General features: G+C 54.3%; 1 protein-coding gene across 1 annotated transcript; it reads right to left on the bottom strand.

Moving 5' to 3' along the window:
• Positions 1-11176: 11176 nt before the first annotated feature.
• On the bottom strand, positions 11177-11803 carry LOC128938648 (GTP-binding protein Rhes-like). Its single transcript, XM_054278977.1, has one exon. It carries the CDS (start codon positions 11801-11803, stop codon positions 11177-11179), a length of 627 nt encoding a protein of 208 aa, XP_054134952.1.
• Between the last annotated feature and the right edge of the window lie 8968 nt (positions 11804-20771).

Below are 20771 nucleotides of genomic sequence, written 5' to 3'. Positions count from 1 at the left end.
CCTGCCTCTTCCTGTCACTTGTCTCTGTCCCTCCCATCTCTTCCCTACCTACAGATGCCAGGGAACTTCTGATAAAGGCAGAGGAGGTGATTATTCCCCAGGTAAAGAACGGCAGCTTCTGCCTGTGTGAAGTCTGGAAGTTGCCTAATTAGAGCTGTAATCCCAGTGGGAGATTGAGCAGAGGCACAAAATACCTGAAAGCCAGAGGAGGGGACAGACATCAGCCCCTACAGCTCAGCAGTCCTCGGCTCTTGGCTGGGAAAATCACAAATCCTGAAGGAAAAGATTGCAAATGGCTCTGATCACCCTGTGATGCCTTTATTGATGAGGATTTTCCAAAAAACCTGCCAGGATTGTGTTTGCCAGCACAATTCCCCAGCTGCCTGAGCCTGCAGCATCCAAGGCAGGATGGAGCTGGAGAGCACAGGGACAGGGAATTGCACAGGGATTGCCTGGTTTACAGGGGAGACTCATTGCTGAAAAGACTAAAAATTACATTAAAAAGGAAAAAAAAAAAACAAAGAAAGGAAAAAAATAAAGGGGAAAGGGAAGGGAAGGGAAGGGAAGGGAAGGGAAGGGAAGGGAAGGGAAGGGAAGGGAAGGGAAGGGAAGGAAAGGAGAGGAAAGGAAAGGAAAGGAAAGGAAAGGAAAGGAAAGGAAAGGAAAGGAAAGGAAAGGAAAGGAAAGGAAAGGAAAGGAAAGGAAAGGAAAGGAAAGGAGCCGCAACAAAACTAAAAATTGTTTTCCCTGTTAGCTCAGTGATGCATTTCTCTACAGCAGCACTGTGTAAACACAAGCACTGAGCTGGTTCTGGAGCTGTGTCCAGGTCACTGCTTTGGACTCACATCCTTTATTTCTTGCTAATGAGCTTTCTGTGCCTCTTGGGTTGTGAATTTTGGGTTCCACAGTCCCCTGGCTGGGAGCACAACTGGGAGTAATTTCAAAATCATTTCCCCAGGCTGCTTCAGCACCTTTCTTGGAATAATCCCTTTTCTGGGGGCTCTTCTGAAACACAAAACACAAAGTTGGGCACTTGGGACCAGCAGTGACTGCAGCCTAGGACAAGTTCTTGGACACCCCTTGGTGCTGCTTTTGGGCACAGCCATTCAGGGACTCAAACTGGGTTTCATGGAGAATAAAGCTTCAAAACTGTCTGCAGCACAAAAGTATTTTTTGTTATTTAGTGTGAGCCAAGCACAAAATACGAAACCCTCATAATACGAAATTTAAGACACAGTGTAGGTAATTCTTCCTTCTGTCCCTAAATGGGGGGGGGGGGGGGGGGGGGGGGGAGTGGGGCAGAAGGCAAAGCAAAGTAATAAGAAATAACAGGACCCAGTAAAAGACAGGAGGTTGTGTCATCTAGTACAGACATCTCACAGTAGAGATGGTGATCCTTACGCCCTTGCAGTTCAAACACTGAATTTTGATCTGTTTTAGAGAATTCAGGTGTTCTAGGACATGGGAACCCCCTGTGGGCACCGTCTTTAGATGAGAGGAAAACTTTCTGGAGTGAGTCTAAAGGGAATTGGTTGAAGTCTCCTTTTCTACTTGGACCTTCAACAAAGTTAAGAGGCCAAAAATCACATTTTTCATATGAGGTTATTCCTAGAGTTCTTGTCGATAGGAGACATCTAAAGTGCAGCATTCCCCTGGCACAGCAAGGGTTGATGCATCCTTAAAAGTGCTCTGCTGGTTTCATTGTCACCACAGAGGGGTCAGCTGTGTGCCCAGCTGCTGTCCTGTGTGGGACCTGAGAGCAGAAATAACAAATCAGAGGACTTACCAAGTATTTTACTTTTACTCTTTTTTTTCACTTTTTCTTTTACATATTTATCACCGAAATCTCTGAAAGTCCATGGTCTGCAAAACAAGAAATGGTTGCCAGCACCTTGGCATGTCCCCATGGATTCCAAGACTGCAGCAAGAGGGACATCAGGGTTTCTGGAGCACGGACAAGGCTGGATTCTGCTGCCCTGGGATTAAGGGCAGAGCCAGGACGGGGATGACCAGCCCTGCAGTGAAATCTGGGCAGGCCCTGCTTGGAGTGGACATTCCTGTGGTTGTGGTGGTGTTGCCCAGCCCAGCAGCCACTCTGCGCTTGCAGGGCACAGCTTTGTGCCAGGGGAACAAACCCCACTTTTCCTCTCTTTTTGTGCAGCAGCCCTTTTTGTGCGTTCTGTGAAGGCACAACCATGAGCCTGCAGGGTCAGAGCTGTCCTGAGGGCTGCCTGGGTACTCTGAAAGATGCAGCCATGGACACAGGTGTTTGCAGAGCAGCTCCTCATGGAGCCCCTTGATTCTGAAAAGCCTTTGTGTCAAGCAAAGCACAGCACGCTGAGCTTTGAGCTGCCAATCAAAAGGCAGAGGACTGTAAATCCTCTTTGCAAACACTTGGAGCCCTGCAATGGGTGGCTCCCTGAGCTCCTGCAATCTGTTCTGTCCTGGGAAGAAATCTGCAGTGGCTCTGTGCCTGAGCTGGTGGTCACAGGGGACACAGGGGTCAGTGTTCAGAGGGACTGGTGGTCAGAAGGACTGGTGGTCACAGGGGTCAGTCAGAGGAGTTGGTGTTTGCAGGGGTCGGTGGTCACAGGTGTTGGTGGTCACAGGATACCATTGTCACAAGGGTCACTGGTCACAGGATCCCATTGTCACAAAGGTCAGTGATCAGGGGTCACACGTTCCCATTGTCACAAGGGTCACTGGTCACAGGATCCCATTGTCACAAGGGTCACTGGTCACAGGATCCCATTGTCACAGTGGTCAGTGGTCAGGGGTCGCATGTTCCCATTGTCACAAGGGTCACTGGTCACAGGATCCCATAGTCGCTGGTCACAGGATCCATTGTCACAAGGGTCGGTGGTCACAGGATCCCGTTGTCGCAGGGGTCAGTGGTCACTGGTCACAGGATCCATTGTCACAAGGGTCGGTGGTCACAGGATCCCGTTGTCGCAGGGGTCAGAGGTCACACGTTCCCGTTGTCGCGGGTGTCACCGACTCCCCCGCCTGTCCCTGCTGCAATTCCCGCTGTCCCCACAGGGTGGCGCCAGGGAGCCGCTCCGAGCCCCGACCCGGTTTTGTGGGTTGTTTTGTTTTTCTTTGGGGTTGGTGGGTTTTTTTCGGTTTTTTTGTTTGTTTCTTTATAAAATTCTTTTCTAGGACACAATTCCAGGTGGGTTTTGTGTCCCAGGCTGCTGCCGGGGGAGCTCCGTGTGCTGGAGGCCGCTCTGCAGAGCAGGGGACGCTGGGGTCGCCCCGCACGGGGCCGGTTCCACAGGCAGAGGGTGAATCCAGGACCGTGAGCTGTGCTTGGATCCAGCCATGGCATCACCAGGGCTGGGAAAATCCTCCAAGGCCAAGAAATCCAATGGCCAACCCAGCCCTGCCAAGCCCGCCTCTAAGCCATGTCCCCAAGTGCCACATTCACACGTCCTTTAAATCCCCCCAGCCACGGTGACTCCACCACTGCCCTGCGCCAGTGAAATAAACAGGGCAGGAGATTTGTCTCCTTTTAATGCCTTTATTAAAAATCAGCTCCGGTGGGAAGAATGGATGGATCACACATATGTCACCACTGCTCCCAGGAGTGGCACAGAGGAGGAAAATAAGTGCAGCTTTGTCTGCGGGTCTGTGGGCAGAGCTGGGGGCTCCATCCTCATGAGAGCATCAGGAGATTCCCAGCTTTTGGTTTGATATTCGCGTTCCTCTGTCCAGCCGACATCTTTTGAGGTTAGGGGGAGGGGTGAAAGGGTCTTAGCAGACACCGGATTCTGTTCCTCACGTCTAGACATCACTTCGATCCCTCAATTCCGTGTTGGCTCGCTGTTTTTAGGGGTTTTTGCTAGGTTTGGTGAGGGGCTTCTTCCTTTGCATGCCAACTTTGTTGTCTCCTCCTCTTCACCGTCCGGGTGCCATCCTCCACTCGACAAAAAGGGCAATTCCCAACCATCAACAACAGGTAGTAAACGAAAAAACTATTAACAATAGGTGATTACAACAACAAACAGTTACAACTCCGCCCTGACAGCAACCGGCCCAACCTGAGAACTCTGCAACCTTTTTAAAAAAAAACGGGCAACTTTTCTACTCATAACACCAGGGCTGGACAAACCTTTTGGAGAAGGAATTTCCCCCAGTGTCCCATCTAAACCTCCCCTGGAGAAACCTGAGGCTGTTCGCTCTCATCCCCCTGGCAGAAGGGAGCGATGTTTCGGTCCCCAGGCTGTTTTGGGGCGTTTCCCAGGCGGGAGCTGCGTGTCGGGGATGCAGCCCCGAGGATGCTCCCGCTGCTCCCTCCAGCGCCGGGAACTCGGCGACCTTCCAGGCCTTTTGCAGCCTCAACAACGCCACAATTCCCCGAATGGCAGCCCGCCGGGAGAGCCCTAATGGGGCTCATGTGATGAGGTTTGTTCTCCGCAGAGCACTCAGCGTTTCAAGGCAAACACCCTTAATTACCCCTCAACGAGTCAGAGCCGCTCTGGGGTTTGAAATGTTTTGCTCCTCTGTCGGGTGTCCTTGGCGTGGGCGTTCGTGCCTGTGAAAAATGCGTGTTTTATGGCTGGCTTTTCGCAAATATTGAAATGAATGTTGTACGTGTTATGTTAGAAAGTGATGCTGTGTGAAAAACGCCAATCGCTTGTTTTTAAAATTTTTAAAAGTTTGATAGTAATAAAATGGTTAAAAAGAATAGTAACACAATTAGAGTAATAACAATTTGGACAAACTGAATTAGGACAATATGAGACAATAAAAACAAAGAGTTGCGGAGGTCGAGGTACCTTTTTCTGGGCATCACGAGCCTGAAAAAGGACCCACGTTAACAGAGGATTAACCCTTAAAAGCAACAGCCTGTTGCATGTTCATACATCTCATACATGATGCACAAATTCCATTCAAACACAGGATTCTGTCTGGGCAATGTCACCTTCTTCCTCTGAATCCTGACAGCGCCTTTGAGGCAGGAAGAAGTTCATTTCTTCTGATAAGGGAGCAATAAATTCTTTTTCTCTGAAAGATTCAGGTGTCCTGTGGCTGCTGTCTCGCTGCGAGCCCTTTCTGTTAAACAAAGCATCTTACATAGCAGAGTTTCTATTTTAACAATTTTTTTATAACCTAAAACTATATTTAACGCAGTACTTAAGAAAATTAATACAGCATTGCTTTCTAACACAACACATATTCATTTTAATATTTGCGAAAAGCCAATCATAAAATACATGCATTTTTCACATGCTGTATTAATTTTCTTAAGTAGTGTGTTAAATGTAGTTTTGGGTTATAAAAAATTTGTTAAAATAGAAACTCTGCTATGTAAGATACTTTTCTTAAAGAAAAGATTCAATAGCAGACACAGGATGCCTAAATCTTTCAGAGAAAGAGAATTTATTGCTCTTTTATTGAGTTCTTCCTTCCTCACTCAGCTATGGCATTCAGAGGAAGAAGTTGACATTGACCAGACGGAATCCTGTGTTTGAATAAAATTTATGCATCATGTCTTATGCAACAGGTTGTTGGTTTAAGGGTTAATCCTCTGTTAATGTGGGTCCTTTTTCGGGCTTATTTTGCCCAGAAAGATGTACCCAGACTGTCTGTAACTCTTTGTTTCTATTGTCTTGTATTGTCCTAATCCTAATCGTCCAAATTATTATTACTCTAACTATATTACTCTTTTTATAACCATCTTATTTATTGAACTATTTATCTATTTAACTTTTAAGATTTTAAAAACAAGTGATTGGTGGTTTTCACCGCGCCGAGGCCGCCCATCAGTCAGGGCCTGAGCCCAGAGCAGCAGCCAGAGCCAATTAATCAGAGCCAATTAATCAGAGCTGCTCCCTGCTCACAGCTCCCAGCCCAGCCCCTTCCCTGGTTGTTTGTGCTCACAAATGAAGCTCGAGCATCTCTCAGCTGTTGGGGTTGTGCCACATGATGCTGAGAGCAATGATGGGTTTGTCCTCACAAACAAACTGTGGGGTTGCTGGTAGATAAAAGTATAAAAGAAATGATGGGAAGGATTCTGCTGGTTGATGGATGGAAAAAAGAGATTTGCCTTTAAACAGTTTGTTTGTAGGTTTGCTGATAAATGGAATTGGATATTGAAAGATGAAAGAAATAATGGGGAAAAAACATAAATTCTATAAGAATTAAAAATTAGGGTTGTATATTAGAGGGAAATCTCTGGTATCAGGAATTTCAGGAGGTCTGTGTCTCTCAAGTACCTCAGAAATGGGGAAAGAGAGAAGGGAAATTGGATAAGAAGGAGGCTGCATCCTCCAAAAATTAGACAGACTCCAGGGGAATGCCCCATGGCCTCTCCCTTTATTCAAATGAAGTAAAAGGACTCCTCTGTCTCCTTTTTGGACAGAAACCTCTGGTGCTTGTGGATTAATCTTCCTGACAATGTGGAACAGAACAGGAGGGATCACACGGAGCTCTTCTCCCAAGGTGGGGACAGGGAGGAGTCTGGAGTGAAATGGTGCAGCTGGGGGAAGGACAGGGACAGCAGGAAGATGTTCCAGATCTTTCTGGTGTTTTGAGAACTGGAAGAGCAGCCCTGGGTTCTGTGAGTTCACTGTGATGCTTTTTGTAGAGAAAACAGCACCAGAGGCCTGAGCTCCAGGCAGGGCAGCACTGGGGATCTGGCTGTGTCCTGGCACATCCCTCACTGCTCTGGGATCCCCAGAGCACCCAGAGCAGGGACAGCAACAGCCACGGCCACCCCACAGAGACAGAGCCTTTATCCCACTGTGCCTTTGTCCCCTGCAGAACATTTCCCATCCCTCTGCACATGGACATCACACCAGCCCAGCCAGGGAAAAGCAGCTCCAGCTTTAACCTGACCACGGAGAGCCAGGCAATGAAAGCCCCAGGGATGGGATCACAGAGCAGCCAGGACAGCTGGTGCTGCCTGCACAGGGCTCACTGCAGATTTTCCAGATTTCCCTGGATCCCCTGCCCCTGCAGCAGCCCTGAGTGCCCAACCAGGGAGCCTTCCCCCCTACATGCTGCATCTCCTGTGGGCTGGGGGCACCAGCAGCCGCTCTGGAGCCCAGAGCTCTCCACCTGCTGCTCCCCTGAGCCCCAGGAGCTGTGGGTACCCAGGGTCACAGGTAACTCCTCTGCACAGCCCAGTGCTCCAGGGCAGGGCTGAGCCAGGGCCCTGCATGGCCACAGCTGCCTGAGCCAAGGCCCAACAAGGTGACTGCAACCCCAGCAGAGCCACCCCAGCCACAGCATTGCATGGGAGCCATGAACCCCCCTCCCAAACCCACAGTGCCCAGAGAGAGGGGTGCAGGTGGGGGCTGGAGGGCTGGGGATCCCTGCACCCCATTACCCCTGTGTCCCTGCACCATCCTTGTACCCCTGCACCGTCCCTGTGTCCCTGCACCGTCCCTGTGTCCCTGCACTGTCCCCCTATGCCATTCCCCCCTGTACCTCTGCACTATTCCTGCATCACCCCTACACCATCCCTTTATCCCTACATCATCCCTGTGCCCTTAAACCATTCCTGCACCACCCCCATGTGAGGGGATGGAGATGAGAGAGACGGAGACTGACTTGGTGATCAGAATCCGATTTTATTGTGGGATACAAACACTTATAAACGATTTCAAGGAGCCTAGTAATGTGTACAATGATTAGGTTTAAATCACATATACAAACTTCTGCATATAACATCTCTTGCTTGCAGAGTTTAATGGGATTTTCTTTCTCTGGTAAACCTGTCTAATTAAATCTTCTCGCAATCCAGGACTAATTTTCAAAGTTCCGTTTGCCTTTGCCAAGGCACCCTGTTATCAAATCTCTTATGTTAACCAGGTCCAAAGTCCATCATCTGTCTTGTGTCCCCCCAACATTCCATCACCTCTACACCATCCCTGTGTCTCTACATCATCCCTGTGTCCCTACACCATCCCTGTACCACCCCTGGACCATCCCTGTATCCCTGCACCATCCTTGTGTTCCTACACCATCCCTGTGTCCCTGCCCCATCCCTTTAAACTCACACCATCGCTGTGACCCCACACCATCCCTTTATCCCCACACCATCCCTGTGTCCCATTCCCTCTGTGTCCCTGCCCCATCCCTTTATCCCCACACCATCCCTGTGTCCCATTCCCTCTGTGTCCCTGCCCCATCCCTTTAACCCCACACCATCCCCGTGCGCTGCCCTGCGCCCCTGCCCTGCCCGGGGGGCGATGGGGCTGGGGGCGGCCCCGGGGGGGCTCTCCAAGGCTGGCAGGGGGCGGGGGGGCTCTACAAGGCTGGCGGGCATTGGGCGAGGGGCGATGGGTGCTGGAGAGCTCCGCCAATGGCTCCGCTCTTTGCTGGAGCCCCGCGCTGCAGGGCCGGGAGGTGCGGCCGGGCACGGGGTCGGGAGCTGCGTGCGAAGCTCCGGCACCTCCTGCGCGTTCCTCTGCACCTCCTGCACCTCCAGCATCTCCTGCATGTTCCTCTGGACCTCCTGCACCTCCTGCATGTCCCTCTGCACTTCCAGCACCTCCTGCGCGTTCCTCTGCACCTCCTGCGTCTGCATGTCCCTCTGCACCTCCTGCATCTCCTGCACCTCCCTTTGCACCTCCTGCATCTCCCTCTGCATCTCCTGCATCTCCTGCCTGTCTCTCTGCAGCTCCTGCCCCTTCATCAGCAGCTCCATCACCTCCTGCAGCTCTGGCGCCTCCAGCACCTCCCTGAGCATCTCTTGCACCTCCAGGGTTTCTGTTCCTGCATCAGTTGCAGCTGCAGCATCTCATGGTCAGGATCCACCTGCAGAGCAGTGGCTGCTGCACCCCGCAGGTCTTGGGCAGGGCTGGGTGGTTTTTGGGGTCCTGGAGCCCCCAGGGAAGGCAGAGATGGGCATAGGGGGGCAGCTCGGGGGGCTCTGAGCCTGGGGAGGCCGCTGGGACCCCAAGAGGGGCTGTTTCCAGGCCATGACTGTGGATCACAGCCAGCCTTGCCCATCCCATCGTCCTCTTTCCACACTGCAGAGAGATTTTCCTTCTGTTTTTAGCACAGTGCTGTGAACCAAAGGGCCTGGGGCTCCTGATTCTGCATCCCCCAAACCAAAACCCACTCTGGGAGGGGTGGGACTGGGGCAGGGCTAGCTGAGAGCTGAGAGCTGGGGGCCCTGCATGGCTGGGGTGGGAGGGACACCCTGGCAGGGGTCCCTGGTGGGCACATCCCTGTGCCTGCATCCCTCACACCCGGCCCTGCTGCGGGCAGGGGGCACCACGCCGGGTCAGCTGCCCAAAGTGAGCTGGTCCTGCTCATTCCCTGCAGGGAATTCCCTTCCCCCAGGTACAAGGTTGGGTCATCTGCCCAAACTGAGCTGGTCCTGTTCATTCCCTGCAAGGAATTCCCTTTCCCCAGGAAAGGCTCCATCCTGGGCAGCTCTGTGTGTCCCCAAGGCTCTGGACAAGTGACAGCCACACACCTGGGCAGGGCATCGTGATGGCAGCATGAGGCACACAGCTGTGAGACAGAGGTGAGGGCAACCTGGGTATTTTTATTTTCCAAAAATACCCATCTGTAATCCACAGATCCCCAATGTGCTTAGGGTTTTACTCTGGACTATTCAAGTTGTGAAAAAAAAAAAGGCAATTATTTATTCCATGGATATTTTGGTTGGACAATGAGGAAGTTGAAGGAGGGGGAAGTAGATAAATTTCCTTTTTAATAAACTTCAGACTGGGTTGTAGCAATGCTCTGGCCACCTAGCTGGCCATTTCTATGGGGTGAAGACATAAACCACAGTTTCTCTCATTCAGGAAATATTATTACAAGCTGGATTTGATTCCTCATCCTCACTTTTTTGATAAGCGAGTCCTGGTGGCACCTGCCTGTCCCCTGTGCTGCCTGTCCCCCCCAGGTGTGCCCTGCCCTGGCTGTCCCCAGCCTCACCCCATTCCCTGGGAGGGTTTTCCCTGTCTGGAGCTCGCTGTTGTGGCTGCAGTGCCCAGGGGAGGGGTGGCACCAGGGTGTGCCAGCAGTGATGCCCAGGGCAGGCTGAGCTCTCTCTGCTGGCACCTGCTCTCCTGGGATGGGGCTGGGACCCCCAGGTGCCTCCCCAGCTGATCAGGGCCCCCCCTCCTGCAGGGCTGGGCTGCTGAAAGCTGCAGACCCCCAACCACCCATCCCCTGTGGGTCTGGAGGGTGACTCTTTATCCATCAGGCTTTGATATCTCCATTGCTGGTGTGTGGGGCTGCTGAGAAGGTTAAGTGCTCATTACAGCCAGGCTGGGCTGTGTGAAGGGAGAGTAAATCAGTTCAGGGCACACTCAGAACAGCAAACACGGCTCCTCTGTGCCTCCCCCTGTGCCATTTATTATGTCCTTTCAACATGTTTGTGTTTTTATTTCAGTGGATCAGCTGTCTTTTAATGGCTGGGTGTTATTTTCTGTGCTCAGAGGTGAGAAGGTGTTTTATTGTTGGTCTCTGCTGCTTGGTAAAAACTTCAGTGTGGGTAAATTATTAGAAAAATTATAGCTCTGAATGTCCTGGCACTGCCAGGGGAGGCTCCTCCAGTGCCAGGACACTCCACATGAGGCTGGAGCGCAGAGGAGGGAAGGCAAAATGCAGTGATAAGAGCATAAAACACTGACTGCAGGCACTGCAGCACCTGAAATACAGGAGACAGAAACCGAGACATTTTCCAGCTCCACTTTGCAACAATTTATTTATTTGGAATGCTTAAAAAAAACAAACAAACCAAACAGAAAGAGAATAGAGAAAACCAAACTGATGCACAGACCACCCAATCACATGCTCTACACCAGGTACAGGCTCAGGATGTGCTGTGGGTGCCAGAGCCGTGCCAGGAGCTTGGAGGTGCTTGGGACGAGGTGACACCGGACCTGAGTGCCCTGGGACAGCGGTGATGCAGCTGCAGGTGCCCACATCTGCCAGAGCCCTGGTGTTTGTGCCCCCTGCCCGTCCTGCCCTGGCTGACCCACGGCTGCTCCCCAGGTGAGCCTCCTGCGGTTTTGGGAACTCCCCACACCCATCCAGCACCCAGCATCCCACCTCCCCGTCACCTCCCGCCCTCTCCGCTCCTGTGGGCTGCGTGGGGAACAGGAGGGAAGGGGTGGGAGGCAGCAGGGGAGGTTTTGGCCGAGGCAGAGCCTCTCCCACCCAGCCCACCTGAGTTTCCAGGCAGTGCCAGCCCCGGGGCAGCGGCTCAGCACACGGAGCAGCTGTTGGTCTTGTTCATGGGCGGCCGGAGCGCCTGCTCCTTGGGCAGCGTCTCCCTCCTCTTGCAGAGCGCGGGGCTGAGCCGGCTGGGCAGGTTGGCCTGCTGCAGCAGCTCCCTGAACACCTCCAGCACGTTCTGGTTGTCCTTGGCCGACGCCTCCACGAAGCGCCCGTTCCAGTCCAGCTCCACCAGCGCCAGCGCCTCCTCCAGGGGCACGCGCCGCTCGCCGCCGCTCTCCGCCTTGTTGCCCACCACCACGATGGGAGGGAACTTGTCCTCCTTCACCTCCAGGATCTCCTCCCGCAGGCTCTTGACGCTCTCGAAGGACTCGGCGTCGTCCACGGCGTAGACCAGGGCGAAGGCGTCGCTGTTCTGGATGGAGAGCTTCCTCATGGCCGGGAAGGAGTAGCTGCCGCTGGTGTCCAGGATCTCCACCTTGACCGTGGCCCCGCTCACCTCGTACTCCTGGCTGTGCAGCTCCTCCACCGTGCGCCGGTGCTTGGGCTCGAAGGTGTCCAGCAGGAAGCGCCGGATCAGAGAGGTTTTGCCCACACCGGCGGCTCCCAGGAAAACCAAGCGGACATGGTTCTTCTCCTTGGCCACCAGGGACATGGCTGGCACGGAGGGGACAGGATGCTCCGCAGCTGGTGCTCACCCTGCAGGTGTCCCTGGGTGCCTGCAGCCCCGCTGGTGTGTCCGTCTGTCCGTCCTCCCCGTGACTCAGCGCAGCCAAGGAATGTTGGTGTCACCGCCCCGCGAACTTCTCTCCGCGGACTCTACAAGCCCCGAGCCGGGCTCATTTTTTTATCTTGGTCCCTCTGTGCCATGTGGCACCAAGCTGTCCAATCTCTGAGGGTTGTGGGTGCTGGAGGAGGGAGGGCAGGGAGGGAGGAGAGCGGGGTGCTGCGGGCCAATCCGCACAGCGCAGCCCTGGAGTGCAGCAGCAGCATTGCTGCATCGCCGCCGCTAGCGCAGGAAAGCGCGGCACCGCCAGTCCCCACAGAGCCACGGCAGCTGCCCGGCCTGGGGGACACTCAGTGCCCATCCCCAGCCCTGGCGTGGGGGACACTCAGTGCCCATCCCCAGCCCTGGCGTGGCTCATGGCCAGCGCTGGACAGCGGCACCCGCGGCGTTTCCTGCGCACTTGTCTACAGACAGAGCTGCTGTGAACGTGCCCAATCTCCAGTGGAGCGATGAAATCTTTGGCTGGAGGGGGAAAATAAGCTCTCCCGTCTGTCATAACCTCCTCATTCAGCTGTCAGTTACCGGTGATTTTTGTGAAATATTTAACCAGAGGGGGAAATGAAATCTCCGCGAAGACGACGCACAGCTCTCCGGGAGCAGATGCCAGAGCCACGGCCCTGACCCAGCACTGGGGTTGCTCTGGAGGTGCAGGCTGCCCCAGCCAGGTGTGTTTGCTCAGCACTCACCTTCCATCCCACGCTGGAGCTGTCCCAGAAGCTGATTGATGCGAAGTGCAAACACAAAGGGAGCTTGCACAGAAGTTCAAATAAGTTTCTGTCACAGACATGTTTTATGAAAAATCCTTTCCTTAGGATTTTTTCTCCTGAGAAGCTGAGAGGCCTCAAGAACAAAATGTAAACAATAATTATCTGCTGCTGTGGAATGCAACAGGTGCATCTGTGATTGATGCAGTTATTTCTAATTAATGGCCAGTCACAGTCAGCTGGCTTAGACTCTCTGTCCAAAACCAAAGCTTTTGTTATTATTCTTTCTTTTTCTATTCCTTTTTTCTATTCTTTTAGTATAGTTTTAATATAAAATATATCATAAAATAATAAATCAAGCCTTCTGAAACATGGAGTCAGATCCTCATCTCTTCCCTCATCCTCAGACCCCTGTGATCACTGTCACAATTTTCCAACCTAAATTTGTGGATGTGTGGTTTTTTGGAGCTTTAACTTTCTTTCCATAGCCAAGTGCCAGTTCCAGAATTTAGTTCTGGATGAATTTGTTCTGTTGATTCCAAAACCCCTTTCACTGGAATTACTCCTGCCTTTTAATTCTCCAGTTATTGTACATTTTAGCCGTGTTAGGAGCTTTCCCAGCTGACCTTATTATCAGGAGGGCCAAGAGATTATATCAGGATGAGCAGGGTCCTGTCCTGGTGTCAGCCTGCCCTGGGAGAAGGGAAGGGTTGGGTCCCAGCAGGACTGACAGTGGGATTGGTGTCCAGTGCCCCACAGCATCACTGGTGATGCACCTTCCTTCACCAACGTGAAACTCCTTCTGGGGACTCTTCCTGAGCCATGAGGAGATCCCTCATGTCAAGGACTGAGCTGTGGGAGCTGGAAGGAGCTGGGGATGCAGAAGATTTGATGGCAGGGTAAAAGCCAGGAGAAGGGGTGGATGAGCAGAGGGTGCATGAAGGAAGCAGTGATGGGGGCTTGGTGCCAGTGGAAATGAGGAACTGAAGGCAGTAAGGCAGGATAAGTAATCTCAAGCCAGCCCTTGGAAGCTGTTTAAAGCCAAACCTCTATTTTTTTTTTACTAGGAAAGAATTTGGTTAATGCCTCTTTGTGTTTGGTTTTCAAGAGAGATGGAAAGGGTTTCCCACAGTCCCTCCCAGCTGCTGCAGCAGAGCTCTGCAGGCTCTCAGGATGTCCTGGGGGCTGTGGTGACCTTGCTGCTGCTTGTTTTCCCAGCATTTCATTCCAAAGGAATAAAAACATGGATCTGTGCAATCTCACAACACCCAGCATCTCCCTGACAGGTGCAGAAATGATGCCCAGGGTGAAGGAGGAACCCATGGCAGGAGGGAATGGGAACTCCTGGGTGAAGGAGGAACCGATGGCAGGAGGGAATGGGAACCTTGGGCTCCAAGCACCCCATCCTGGCTCTAAACCATCCCCCTTATTGCTGGCACCCAGGGAAGGCAAATGCCAGGCAGCAATGCCATCCATGGAGGGCATCCAGAGCTGGGCTTGGGGAGGGACCCTGGTGCTGTGGGAGCCAGGACTGGGGCGCATCACAACCACTGCCCTTGGTGTGGGTCACTCCTGCAGAGTGCGGGCAGGGTGAAGGGCCAGCCTGGCTGTGGCACAGAGCTGTGGCACTGTGGGCACACCCAGAGTCACACACACAGTCACACAGAGCCAGGCTCTGCAGCCCCCCTGGTTTTTCACATCACTTGTCTCCCCTCAGTTCTCACATCTGTGCTGCTATGGTTACCAACAGCCTGAGAGGTTTTAAATCTCCCTCAGAGCAATGGAGGATTTCAGGGTAATCTTGTTAGGAGATGAGCAATGAATATTTCCAAAGGCCTTTTGCATGGATAGCTGTTCCCTGTGAGCTTATGGCCCCTGACAGCAGGGAAAGCAAAGCACGGGGGACTGAGCAGGGAAGGATGAGCACAGTGACTTGTTTGCCACTGCAGCCCTTTGTGCTCACTGTAAAGTCCCTAAATTCTGAGTTTTTCAGGCCATTTAGGTCAGGTATTACCTAAAAAAAAAAAAAAAATCAGTCTGTGTTTCCTCCAGGGAAAGACTCACAGGGCCTTTATGGGCACTTAGAGATGGGGACAGTGATGGATGGAAAAGCTCTGTGTGCTGTCCAGTGGGGCTGGGATGGCTCGTGGGAGTGCCCAGCATCCATCTGTGGGGTTTTGTGATCCAGGTGGAGTTTGGATCCTGCAGCCAGGGCACATCCTGCACCCACAGGCACTGGAGCATGGCAGGGCAAAGCCCCTGCCAGGGCTGAGCCGGAGCGAGCCCTGGGAACAGGGGACTGTGACACCCCAGGGACACAGGAATGAGACAGGGAGGGAGGGAAAGGAGCCCTGAGCAGGGCAGGGAGGAGGGGGAAGGGTGAAGGGATGACAGCAGTGCTGGGCAGGAGCTGGGATGGAGCAGGGTGAGATGTGGGGAGGGTTTGGGGTGAGATGTGGGGAGGGTTTGGGGCAGGGTGAGGTGTGGGGTGTGGGGTGGGTTTGGGGTGAGATGTGGGGTGAGTTTGGGGCAGGGTGAGGTGTGGGATGTGGGGTGGGTTTGGGGCTGGGTTTGGGACGGGTGCAGTCACACCCCCAATGTTCACAGGCAGGTCTGGAGCAAGCCTGGAGATGCTCATGGTCATCCTTACCCCAAATCCAACCCTGCGCGGGGCTGACAGAGCAGGGGGTGCCCTGTGGGAGGTGAGGGATGCTCCCCAGGGTCCCAGGGCTCAGGCAGAGCCATCAGCCCAGCCTGGGGTGCTGGATGGTCCCTGCCTGAGCCAAGCCCCCATGGGCTGGGCAGCCTTTGGCAGTCAGGAGAGGCCAGTTTGGGTCAGAATGCTGGGAAATGGTGATTGGGCTGCTGTTTCCCACTGTGAGCTGGTGCAGGGGCCAGGGAGCACAGGGACAGGGGAAAGGACTGAACCCTGCTCCTGGGAAAAGCCAACAGCACAGCAGAACCCCGGGGTGTGCTCCCCTCACAGGCTGTTTGCCAGCAGGAATATTGAACAATGTGGTGCCTCTTCTGTCCCTGGACCGGCCCTCAGAGCTCCTCTGCTGGAGGGGCGTGAGTGAAGCTCTCCCCAAAAACATCCTGACGTCCTGACAGGGTTTGAGACATCTTTTACAAATATTTGTCTCACTTTTCAGCTTATGTCTGGTGCCTGAAAGTGACTGAGTGAGGGGAAAGCCAGCAGGGCACAGCAGCCCTGCGCACTGGCCAAGGGCTCCCCAGCTCTGCTGCTGCTCCCGGATGGGAGGAAGGCAATTTGCACCCTCAGAACAGCCTGTGCCGTGCCTGGTGTGCTCTGGGGAGCTCCTGCCTCGGTGCTCACAGGGAACAGCAGCTCTGATGTTCTCAGCACTGGAGCTGCTGGTGCTGGGCTCTGCTCCAGCCCTGGACACGGTGCCCAGATCAGCTCTGCTGCTCTCACAGGGTGACAGAGCCCTGGCTGGCCCATTGCTCACAGGCACTGAAGCAGCACTGCGGCTGTGCTGGTGAGCAGGCTGCAGCACCGGGGGGCATTGCCAGGAGCTGCTGGAGCTGCTGCTGAGTCCTGCAAAGGGCCCCCAGTGCCTCAGCAGCCTTTGCACCCCACAGCAGCACAGCGACAGTGAGCACTGCCTGGGTGGATGCTCCCACCCCACCCCACCTGCTCGTGCCTCTGCCTCTGCTCCTCCCCTTGGAGAATTCACAGAATCACTGGGTTGGAAAGAAACCTTCAAGACCATCGAGTCCAACCCAGCCCCAACACCTCAGCTAAACCCCGGCCCCCAGTGCCACATCCAGGCTTTGTTAAACACACCCAGGGATGGGGACCCCACCACCTCCCCGGGCACATTCTAGAACTTTATCACTCTTTCCATGAAAATCTTTTCCCCAACCTGTATTTCCCTTGGCACAGCTCGAGGCTGTGTGCTCTGGTTGTGTCAGTGCTGCTGCAGACAGAGCCCAGCCCCAGCTGAGCACAGGCACCTTTCAGGAGCTGTGAGAGTGATGAGGGCACCCCTGAGTCTCCTTTTCTCCAGGCTGAGCACCCCCAGCTCCCTCAGGGGTTCCTCACAGGGTTTGTGTTCCCGGCCCCTCACCAGCCATAAATCCATGGTGGATGTGATGCTGGCTGTGTTTCCAGCTGTGTTTCCAGCTGAGGTGTTGAGAGGGAAGTGGCAGCACTGGGAACCTCCCTGCCCTGCCAGCTGTGCCCCAGCTGTGCCCCAGCTGTGCCCTCACCTTGGAGGGTGGATCGTGGCTTCTCCCACCTGGAATGAGCCCAGGTGAAACAGGAGAGGGAGGAGCAGCTGCTGAGGGACAGCAAAGGGCCAGCCCGGGCTGTGTGAGGCACAGGAGGGCACAGGGTCAGCGAGGCAGATCCTCCCCCGAAAGGGTTAAAGCTGCCTCTCCGGAGATGAAATCCGAATGGCCTTTGATTCAGCGGCAGGTGAGAGGAGAAACCCGACCCTACGGCTGCCACCCCCCTGGAGGGGATGCATACATGGATCAGCCATACGTGCTGCTCCTGCCTGGAACTGCACGGATCCTGTTCCCAGAGGGGCCACCAAGGGCCACCTGCCACCCCGAGGGGCACAGCCCGGGGTGTAGCCCCTACAGAGGGTCCCACAAACTCCTGCCTGTGCCCCCCAGGGCCAGCTGGGCTCAGAGGAGCTGGGTGTGAGAGCTGAGGGCTGAGCTTTGCCCACAGCCCCGGGCTGGAGTCAGTGGGGATGGAGGAGAGTGGGGCTGCGTTTGGGGTGCTCCCTGAAGGGAGGTGTGGAAGGACATCCCTGCTGGAATCACTCATCCCTGAATCCTCATGGCACATCCTGCTGATGTGCCCATGGAAAGCAGCGTCACCGGTGCTGCCACCAGCACAGAAACTCAGCTGTGACACAGGCACAGGAGCACTGTGAGCTGAGCCTGGCATGGCTGCTCTGCCCCTCATCCTCTTCCATGCCTAGGAGACCATCTGGGATGTGGAACCCTTCCCTGACCCCAGCCCTGTTCCCTGGGGAGGGTGGGAACCACGGACAGCCTGTTCTGAACCACCTCGGGTAACAGAACCCAGCCTCCCTGTAAACAAACACCTCACCAGGGACTAGAGGGATTTAGTGTAGCTGTGCTCAGGCTCAGAGGAGTTCCTATAACATCTCTTATCTTGCTCTGGCTGGATTATTGGCTGCAGCAAAGAGCTCGCCTCTCTCCGGGCCACCAGCGCGGCTTTTCCTCGGGTGACATGGGGTGACAGAGCAGAGCTCTCAGGCCATCAGGGGGTGAAATGTGTGATGCTGAGGGCTCCTGCAGCCCTGGGGTGCCAAGGGGGAGCAGAGCCCCAGAGCTCTGTTCTGCCTGGCTCTGCCTGGCTTTGCCCACTGCAGTGGCATCGAGGAGAGAAGCCCAGACCTGGCAGGTGCCTGAACCTCTCTAGGCACAAGATAAGGCTGAATATTGGTGCTGATGTGCTTGGGGGCCCAGTAAAGACTGGTGAGGTGCTACCAGGTACATGGGCAGCCAGTTTTAGCTGATTTTCTGCATGCTGCTTCTTCACTTGGGATTGAGCCCTGAGCCTCCTCCACTTGGGATTGAGTTTCCTCCATGTGGGACTGAATCCTGAGCCTGAAATGCGGAGAGGGAGAGGGAGAGGGAGAGGGAGAGGGAGAGGGAGAGGGGGAGGGAGAGGGAGAGGGAGAGGGAGAGGGAGAGGGAGAGGGAGAGGGAGAGGGAGAGGGAGAGGGAGAGGGAGAGGGAGAGGAGCTGCTCCAAAGCTCAGAGGAAGCCTGGCACCCTCGAGGGATGGCTGCAGGGATTTTGGGGAGGCAGGAGTGGGTATGAGGCTTCTCATGGCAGTGTCAGGAGATGGGATCTTCAGCAGATCCACAGCATTAACACAAGGTGCAGAGGGTCTGGTGCTGGCAGGGGATGCCCAACACCCCAGGTTTGGCAGACAGGAGCACAGAGAGGTTCCTCACCCCTCCAAGGTGCTCTGCAGCCCAAACTGGGCCAAGATCCCTCTGTGCCAAGCTGTCACCGAGGCTGCCAGGGCACTGCCCCATCCCCAGAGCTCCAGGCTGTGCCCCTGCCCAGGGCAGTGCTGGCAGCCAAGCCTCCCCTGCCCCTGTCCTGCCCCATGCCATGCACAGCCAGGCAGACCTGATGCTCTCACCCTGAAAACAAACTGCTGCTTTTCTTTTTTCCTGTCCAGAGTGCATGAAAATGTCATTTTGTAAACATCCCCCAGTGCTCTGCCTGCCCAGGGCTGCCTGTCACTGCCCAGGGGCCCTTCCCCACTCACTGCATGGCCTTGGCTCCCTGGCTTTCATGCCACAGCTCCCAACTCTTCTCCCAGTGACTTCTTGTCCTTAAATAACCAAATAAACTTCACATGATGGGGCACAAGTGACCTCAGTGTTGTCCTGGATCTGAGCTGATTATTGCCCTAGACACATTTATGGTCAAACTGCTCCTTCCAATTCAGGGCAGGAGCAAAGGACAGCTCTAGCCAAAAGCAAGGTTAAAATAAAATGAGGCTTGCATTCATTTTACAGGGGAGTTTGATGCTCCCTGTGAATGTGCCACAGTGTGGGGGACAGGGTGGCAGCTCCTTGACTGCTCCTTCACTGTGGAGTCTCAGCATTTTGGTCTGCCCACCCCCAAAACCTCTCATCTTTTGGGTTCAGAGAAGAGAACCTCTGCCCAGCCCCAAAACCTCTCCTCTTTTGGCGTCAGAGGAGAAAACATATGTCCACCCCTATAACCTCTCATCTTTTGGGGTTCCGAGGAGAAAACCTCTGTCCACCCCTAAAGCCTCTCATCTTTTGGGGTTCAGAGGAGAAAACCTCTGCTGCCCCCAAAACCTCACATCTTTTGGGTTCAGAGGAGGAAACTCTGAAACCCACTCCCAAAACCTCTCCTCTTTTGAGTTCAGAGGAGAAAACCTCTGCCTGTCCCCAAAACCTCTCCTTTTTTGGCTTCAAAGGAGAAAACCTCTGCCCACTCCTAAAACCTCTCCTCTTTTGGGTTCCGAGAAGAAAACTTCTGCATGCCCCCAAAAACCTCTGCCCGCCCCCAAAATCTCTGCCCAGCCCCAAAACCTCTCCTCTTTTGGCTTCAGAGGAGAAAATCTCTGCCCACCCTTATAACCTCTCATCTTTTGGGTTCAGAGGAGAAAACCTCCATCCACCCTCAAAACCTCTCCTCTTTTGGGTTCAGAGGAGAAAACCTCCATCCACCCTCAAAACCTCTCCTCTTTTGGGTTCAGAGGAGAAAACTTCTGTTCACCCCCAAAGCCTCTCCTCTTTTGGGTTCAGGGAGGAAGCCCCTGCCCCCCCAGTCCCCAGCAGCCCCCCGCTGCAGCCCCTGTCACCCTAAGAGCTCCTGACAGCCCCGCTCGGGCAGCGCCGCGGCGGCTCCGCAGCCTCAGCCGGCGGCTCCGGCGCTGTCAGCACATCTCGTGTTTGTGACATTGTTCCTGTCGGGGAGGATCAGCAGCAGCCAGGCCTGGCTGTGCCCAGGGGCACCACCCTGCTGAGCCTGGCTCCAAGCTGGCTCTGGAGGTTTTCGTTTGCTCCAGGTTTTGGCTTAGGAGGAATCACAGCGGTGCTGGTGAGCCATAGATGGCAGCTTGGCCTGGCTGCTGTGGAGGGGCTGTCCCTGCCCTGGAGGATGGGCTGTGCCATTCTCAGGTCTGCAGGACTCTGCAGTGCCCTGCTCCAGCCCCCTCCTGTCACTGGGAGCTGAGCAAGGGTGTCCACTGTGAGCAGGGACACTGGGGACTGTCCCCAGCAGGACAGGCTGAGCCAGGAGGAGTGACCATGGAATCCCAGAGCCATGGAATCATGGAATCCCAGAGCTATGGAATCCCAGAGCCATGGAATCATGGAATCCCAGAGCCATGGGATCACAGAACCATGGAATGACAGAACCATGGAATGACAGAACCATGGAATCCCAGAACCATGGAATCCCAGAGCTATGGAATCACAGAACCATGGAAGGACAGAACCATGGAAGGACAGAACCATGGAATCACAGAACCATGGAAGGACAGAACCATGGAATCCCAGAACCATGGAATCACAGAACCATGGAAGGACAGAACCATGGAATCCCAGAACCATGGCCTTACAGAACAGTTT

This window comes from Melozone crissalis, unplaced genomic scaffold, assembly GCF_028551555.1.
Source record: "Melozone crissalis strain CALT ecotype California unplaced genomic scaffold, PUWL_Pcris_2 ptg000026l_1, whole genome shotgun sequence".
NCBI lineage: Eukaryota > Metazoa > Chordata > Aves > Passeriformes > Passerellidae > Melozone > Melozone crissalis.
Note: the sequence above shows the minus strand (reverse complement) of the source record. Positions and strands in the feature narration are given on the sequence as shown.

Excerpts from the sequence above, each read along its gene's own strand:
- LOC128938648 (XM_054278977.1), bottom strand. The coding sequence starts at position 11,803 with ATGTCCCTGGTGGCCAAGGAGAAGAACCATGTCCGCTTGGTTTTCCTG.